The 7825-nt window shown below is 39.4% G+C and overlaps 1 protein-coding gene across 2 annotated transcripts in view; it reads right to left on the bottom strand.

Moving 5' to 3' along the window:
- Positions 1-762: 762 nt before the first annotated feature.
- The window catches only part of LOC134353704 (uncharacterized), a 48943-nt gene continuing 41880 nt past the window's right edge, over positions 763-7825 (bottom strand). Inside the window, exon 14 of one of the 2 annotated variants that reach the window (XM_063061981.1) lies at positions 763-3109. In XM_063061981.1, the coding sequence (XP_062918051.1) occupies positions 2805-3109 (305 nt within the window). In that variant the 3' untranslated portion in view covers positions 763-2804. The remainder of the gene's footprint in view (positions 3110-7825) is intronic. The other variant, XM_063061983.1, reaches the window with a different exon arrangement.

The following is a 7825-nucleotide window of genomic DNA, read 5'->3' as shown; positions in this document are numbered from 1 at the left end:
TTTCAAGCTGATGACTCTTCATCAACACTATAAAATCTTAATGGTAATAAAAAAAAATGCTGAGAATGGAAGAGTAAAGGAAACAAAATGGAGGTTCTATGATGGGGAGAAGGCCAGAAGTGATTGAATGGTACAATTATCAGCAGATTAACTTGACAGACTGCAGTAGTTTTGAGATACAAGAGGAGTGAAGCTATGGTAAGAGATACGGGAGTGTTCCTCTGGGGCCAAGGTGCAAAACACAGTACCAACAGTCATACACAGCACTGGAAGCAGCACACTACCACCGGCTGCAACAGGCAACAGCACAGCATGAGGTCTAGTGCATGTTACCACTGAGGACGCACAGCTCCCGGTGTCTGTCCTGCCAATAAAGCAGTGAATCAGACTTGTAGCATTACATGCTACCAATATCCACCAGGGGCTTGTGATTATAAGAAAAATGACTGAGACAATCACTGGCTGTTAGACTGCACACTGCCTTCATGCACTGATTCCAATGCCTCTCTATAGCAGGCAGCAATATGATCACACCAATTCCAGCCCCTCTGCCAACATGCAACTTGCTGATGGGGTAGACTTGCAGTGCCTGAAGTTCCTTGTGTCCAGCAGTGCCTTGCAATCATTAAAAAAAAAAGTTAAAAGGCCTTGTGGACCTTCTGCACTCGAGTGCACTGCCATCTTACTGAAAACATGTCTTTATTACCTACTTATGAAATGACCTTGTAAACAGAATATGTTTGTCAAATTGGAGACAAATGCTAATATCAAACAATAATTTATTTACAAATGCTAGATGTAATTGTTAGGAGGCAGTCACATTCATATACACAAATTATAATTTCTAGAATTTGAATACATTTAATGAAAATATATTTTAAGAGACTATAAAAAATGACATACAATGTACATTCATGCTTTTATTGCCCCACCAGAAATTCATCCAAGATTTTCTCTTCCAATTCTCGTGGTGCAGCCCTCATTTCCTATTCCCATATCTGAATCCAATTTTACTACCAGTTGTTAACCAGCATATAATTCTCAGTGAATGGTATATTTGATCCTTTTCTCACTGAAATTTCCAAGTACCAGATGGCCTACCAAATCCCACTACATATTTATCAGCAGTTTCCTTGATCTCTCTGTAAAAATGAGAGAACTTCAGGACTTGCATACAAGCATAGATTATTCAGTTATAGTGGGGCCACAGCTTTAGTTGATATGATTCTAAGCTTCGGCTAACGCATGAAAGTTTAGACCTTTCACATACATACTTATGTAACAAGGCTCAATAATTTTGCTGCCCAAACTGGCATAACATATACATGTAAATCTTAAAAATTATGTTAACATACAATATTTATCTATCACCTTCAAATGTGTTCACATACAGAGAGTCTAATATTTAATTAGATGTCTAAAGCACTTTTTAAAAATGAAAACACCTCTCAGTAAACAGTCCACATAATTCTTTGATGCAATCAAGCTTTCTGGTGTGATAATGCTGGATTGCAGAAATCCCCTTTCTGGTTTATAATAGTAACATTTAAAGACAGAAAAGGGGTTCTGCATACGACAGGGATTGTTACATCATTGGTACTAAATGGTCTGTGACTGCAATTCTAGTCCATTATACTGAATTCCAACGACCTTAACATTAGTTCTAAAATGTTAAAACCTTGTAATAGTGAAGGGCTGGAGATGCAAGCAGGCCAGGCAGTGTCTATGGAAAAGAGTAAACAGCTGATGTTTCTGGCTGAGACCTTTCATCAAGAATGGGGGAGAAAAGAGATCCGAGTAAGATGGCTGGGGGAGGGGAGGAAAAAGTACAAAGTGGTAGGTGATGGGTGAAATGGAGAGAGGGAGGGGTGAAGTAAAGAGCTGGGGAGTTGGTTGGTGAAAGAGATAAAGGGCTGGAGAAGGGGAAATCAGAAAGAGAACAGAAGAAAGGGCAGGGGGAGGAGTACCAGAGGGTGGGGATGGGCAGGTAAGGGGGATAAAGTGAGAGGGAAACAGGATTGGGGAATTTCCAAAGGGGGAGGGAGGCAGGAAACAATGAAGGAGGGACAATTACCAGAAGCTTGAAAATCTTTTTTCCAGAATCCACTTGCCCATGATATTCCTTTAAAACCTTCCAATCCAGGTACTCATCCAAATCAGACTGTCCCACAGGTCTCTTTGATACTCTTCCCCTCTCACATTAAACCTGTGCTCTGTATGTTTTTGATTCCTGTGTGCATTGCCCCTTCATTCCTCTCAACAGATGCTGCCCAGCTTGCTGAGATCCTCTAGCATTTTGTTGTGTTTCTAGAAAATTTACAAAATTGATCAATGCATCTGATCCACCTGATTAGCTGGTAGGAGGAGAGAGGCATTGTTCCGTAAATGCACTAATAGTAGTTACACTTTCGTGCAAATGGCATAAGAGCTCAACTTAACTGTAATAAATGATTCATGGATTTGTCCAGCAGATCGACACAATTACATCATAGTGGCTTAATGTGTCAGATCAGACAACTCCTACTGTACACGAGCTCTTGGGACACATCTGGATCCTCAATTAATTTCTCCTTACACCTACAACTAAATCACTGTCTGCCTCACAATTATGTAACTTTTGTGACTTAAATAAACAGTACATTAACTAAACTGGATTAATTTACCAATCAGAATGGTGAATGGATACTGGATGGTAAACTGCAAAAGAACAATGAAGTTGACAGTAAATTATTTTACTGTTATAAATGAAGTGCTGTCTCCAATTAAAAAAGCTTCCATACTCTTCCAGAAAATGCTACATAAATTCAAATTAATATCAAGTCATACTGTTTCATATGTTCTTCCAAATTAAATTCAATTTGAACTTGGATGTGTTGTTTATCATTTGGTTTTGGCGTATAAGTTAGTTCAGTGGTGAAACCGCTACCATTTTGAAATGGCTTGTTTGTAACGTACTCCTTTTCATCAAAAGGATAAGCATCTCTGTACCAGATGATATGAGCCTCTTCAACAGCACATCCTTTAACATCGCAAGAAAGAGTTACTGGTTGACCAATTTTAGGACTTTTTGTGAGGCACTTTATTTCTGAAACCTTCTCCCATACATCTGCTGAAAAAAAGAATTTACAATAAATAACATGAGAAGCTTAAAGGCATTTCAAAAATAAAGACCTATGTGAGTCAATATATATCACTGCACTCGCAAAGTCCTTATTTTAATTCTTACAAATTTAAATCTTTACACTAAATCACCATTTGCCACCTGAACTACTGCAGTTGGGTAGATATGGAATATCATCCAGATGAAATATCTGCTGTCATGGCATAGAATCATGGAATCATACAGCATAGGAACAGGGCTTTGTCTCAATTCATCAACACTGACCAAGATGCTGGAAGTTAGACACATCTACCCATGTTGAATGTATATCCCTAAAACACTATCCATGTACCTGTTCAAATGTCTTTTAGATGTTATTATTTTACCTGCTCCAACACTTCCTCTGGCAGCTTATTTGATATACTATGTATCATTCTCTGCCTCAGGTCCCTTCAAAATTTTTCTCCTCTCACACTTAACTTATACTCTCTAATTTTCAATTCCCTTTGGTGGGAAAAAGATCTGTGCATTCATCCTGACTATGCCCCATATTATATGATACACCTGCATGATCACCTCTCAGTCTCCGATACCCCAATAAATGAAGTCCTAACCTGCTCAGCCTCTCCCTATAACTCACCTCCCTGAGTCCTGAGAACAGTCTCATAAATCTGCTTTGCACTCTTTCCAGCCAATGATATCTTTTCTATAAGAAATATTATATCCACTCTAAACACACTCATCTGGACTATGCTTCTCTTTTCTAGCTATTCTCAACACAGTGGCTCACATGCCAGTTTACACGTCTTGCCTTGTCAGCATTTCAGGATCTGAACCACACTCATTCCCTCCATCCCATTCACTAGAGAAGAGACGTACAGCAATAAAGGAGCTTGGTTGTTAATGCAGATGTCACGAATATGTATCAGATGAAAGTGTGGAATGCATGCTCGGCAAGATTCTACAACAGAGTCAGTATTCATTGCCTTGTGGAAGAGAAGGGAAGTGATCTTGTTTTAAAATGGAGGCCTAAAGTGATTACAAGCATGTTCAGGTATGGAAGTTAGCACCAGAATCTATCATAAAAATCCAGTCTACGTTAGAATATTACGTTAGAGGAGGAGAGGAGAAGATGGTGGTGTGACGCAGCACGTGCAGCTCTCCGGTGAAATGATATTGTATCTGTTAAATAGGGGCCGTGGACAACTCTGATTTGATGGAGACAGACGTGAAAGAACAGAGGACTTCCGGGTCATTAAGGGAATGGCGGTGTAAGGAAAAGGTCTCTCGACAAAAAAGGTAAACTGCCCCAAAATCGAATTTAGACAAATACTTAATATTGCATAACTATATTAATAAAAGGGGCAAGGATGATGTCTAAGAACAAGAATAAAAAGTCCGCTGCGAAGGCTGATAAACATAAAGAGATGCAGCAAGGCGAAGGGCCTAGCTCTCCCACGGCAAGCCAGGACGGAGATAATGAGGGGGAATCGGTGACTCTGTCTTTGATTCTCGGAGAGATTTGCGAGTTCCGACAAGATAACAGCAGGAAGATATTAAAGGAGAAATAGTAAAAACTAACTCGCGGATAGATGAAGCCGAAGCGAGGATTGTTGGAATTGAAGAGAAGCTACAAAACGCCGAGGATGTGATGGCAGAAATGCTGAAGCTACAAGACCAACTCCAGTGGAAACTAATAGATCAAGGCGGCCGCTCGAGAAGGGAAAATGTGAGGATCTACGGAGTTCCCGAAGGAACCGAAGGTAAACCGGGATTGATGATTCCCTTCGTGGAGAAGCTGCTTAGAGAGAACCTTGATATACCGGCCGCAAAAGACCTACAGATAGAAAGGGCTCACCGCGCGTTGGCACCACAGCCTCCGGCAGGCACCCAGCCCAGATCGATTCTGATCAGATTTCTCAGTTACAGAACGAAGGAAGAGGTGCCGAAAAGAGCATGGCAAAAGAAAGGTTTCATGTGGAACAACTGCAAAATCAGTTTAGACCACGACTACGCACCGGGGATTCTTGCCAGACGGAAGGAATATACGGAAACACGGAGAGTCCTGAAGGAAAACAACATCAGATTCCAGACCCTATATCCAGCTCGGCTGAGAGTCTTTTACGACGAAGGGACAAAAACTTACACTACGGTGGAGGAGGCAACGTCGGACCTGGCGGACCGGGGACTACCTATTGAAGTTATCACCCAACCGGAGTCGCTACTGGAGAGGATTCGGCAGAAGTCGTGGCAGTTAGTGGGGCGAGGACGCTCCACTCGAACCAGAGTGTCAAACTACAAGGAAAAGCTGCAAATATTCAGACGCAAATGTACAGAGAATACAGATTAATTAAGAGAAATGACTGAAAAGAGTAAATCGGACTTAAAAGTAAAATGAAAACTGGTAACTGAAAATAAACTAGCCGGAATAACTTGAATGATAGCAATATGGTCGATACATAAATAGGAGAAAATTCTCTATGATTATTCAAACTGCTGAGGGCCCTCTAACACAGGGTGAAGATAGAGGTTATCCCTCTGAACTGAGGCGGGTCGGTGCTCAGGCCTCACTGTGGGAAGTCGGGGAAAATTTTCAAATGTTATACGTTCAGAAATGTCTAGGGTGTGGTTATATGTCTTGGTTTACTGTTGAGAAGGGATTGCTTACTGTTTGGTTAGAAAAGGAGAGTGCTTTTTTTCTACTAGAGAAAAATGCAAACTGAATTGGTAAAAATAATTTCCTATAATGTTAATGGGGTTTTGAATCCAATTAAAAGAAATAAGATTATGTCTAAATTGAAAAAAGAGAGGGCACAAATAGCTTTCCTCCAGGAAACACATATGAGCCAATCTGAACATGGAAAATTAAAAAGAATGGGCTTTAAGCATGTATTTTATTCATCATATAAATTGAGTCACAAAAGAGGGGTAGCTACTTTAATATCAAGTACTCTTAATTATGAACATATTTCAGAGACTAGAGACAAAGAAGGACGGTTTGTAAAAATCACAGGAAGAATAGAAGGTACAGAAATAACATTGCTGAATATTTATGCTCCTCCAGGTAGTGAATGGTCATTTTATAGACACATTTTTGACCTAATGGTCAGTTCTCGAGGGGTAGTAATTTGTGGAGGGGATTTTAATATTAGATTAAATCCTATATTAGATTCTTCAAGAATAGTTACTCAGAATAAACCTCTGACTCGGAAAGTGAATTCATTGATGGAGGAGTTGGGAATTATAGATGTCTGGAGGGAATTACACCCTACTAGTAAAGATTATACATATTACTCTTTCCCTCATTCAGCCTATTCAAGGATAGACTATTTCTTTATCTTTAATACAGATAGACTCAGGATAAAAAACTGTAATATTGCAACAATTGATCTGTCGGATCATAGCCCAGTCTCTATGTCTCTAATCCTGGAAAGGAAAATGAGGAAAACACTATGGAGGCTAAACTCACATATACTTAATAACCCAAAAGTAATGGAGAGATTAAGGGGAGAAATCAAAGAATATCTAGACCTTAATGACACGGGAGAAACATCACCAGTGATTTTATGGGATACATTGAAAGCTGTACTGAGGGAAAATTATTTCCATTACTACTCACATGAAAAAAATCAATGCACAAAAATTAGCAGACCTTCAAGGAAAATTAAAACAACTTCAAGTTGTAGATAGCAACAAAAGTAATTCAAATCGAAAACAGGAAATTAGGAAATTGCAAAGTGAAATTGATGATATTTATACGTTGGAAACTCAAAGAAATTTTCTTTACCTGAGACAAAAGAATTATGAAGTAGGAGGTAAATCAGCTAGATTATTAGCATATAAATTACGAAAACAACAAGCAGACAATACAATTCATAAAATAAAGAATCCAAAGACAAAGCTTGTGGAGAGTACAATAGGGAAAATTCAAGAGAGTTTTGAAACGTATTATCGAGAGCTGTACTCCCAACCCCGGGCCCCCAATGAGCCCTATATAGACAGTGTATTGAATTTTTTAGATCTACCTAAACTTACAGATTTACAAAATGAAAGTTTATTAGAACCAGTAACTGTCAAAGAACTGAACGTGGCCATCTCTAGGTTAAAGGCTGGAAAGTCCCCAGGTTCTGATGGGTTTACCTCAGAGTGGTACAAGTCCCTGAAGACACAGTTAGCCCCATTACTACTTAACACCTTTAATTGGATCTTGCAGAGAGGAGAAACTCCACCTTCCTGGAGAGAAGCGATTATTTCAGTTATTCCTAAAGAGGGTAAAGATAAACTAGAATGTGGCAATTATCGGCCAATTAGTGTTCTTAATTTAGATTACAAACTATTTACATCTATATTAGCGCGCAGATTGGAAAAGCTTTTACCTGGCCTAATCCATTTAGACCAGACTGGATTTATTCAACAAAGACAAACACAGGACAACATAAGGAGAACTCTGCACATATTAAAACAGGTTAATAAGAACGAGACAGAGACAATGGTAGTAGGATTGGACGCTGAGAAAGCTTTTGATTCGGTTAGTTGGGCATTCCTATACAGAGTGTTAGGAAGATTCGGCTTTCAAGAAAGGTTTATTAAAGTAATTCAGACTCTATATGACAGCCCAACAGCCCGAATTAAGATAAATGGGGACCTCTCTGACTCCTTCATTTTAGAGAGAGGCACTAGACAGGGATGCCCAATTTCTCCTCTCCTTTTTGCGCTATATATTGA

This window comes from Mobula hypostoma, chromosome 11, assembly GCF_963921235.1.
Source record: "Mobula hypostoma chromosome 11, sMobHyp1.1, whole genome shotgun sequence".
NCBI lineage: Eukaryota > Metazoa > Chordata > Chondrichthyes > Myliobatiformes > Myliobatidae > Mobula > Mobula hypostoma.
This window is presented reverse-complemented; position numbering and strand designations above follow the sequence as displayed.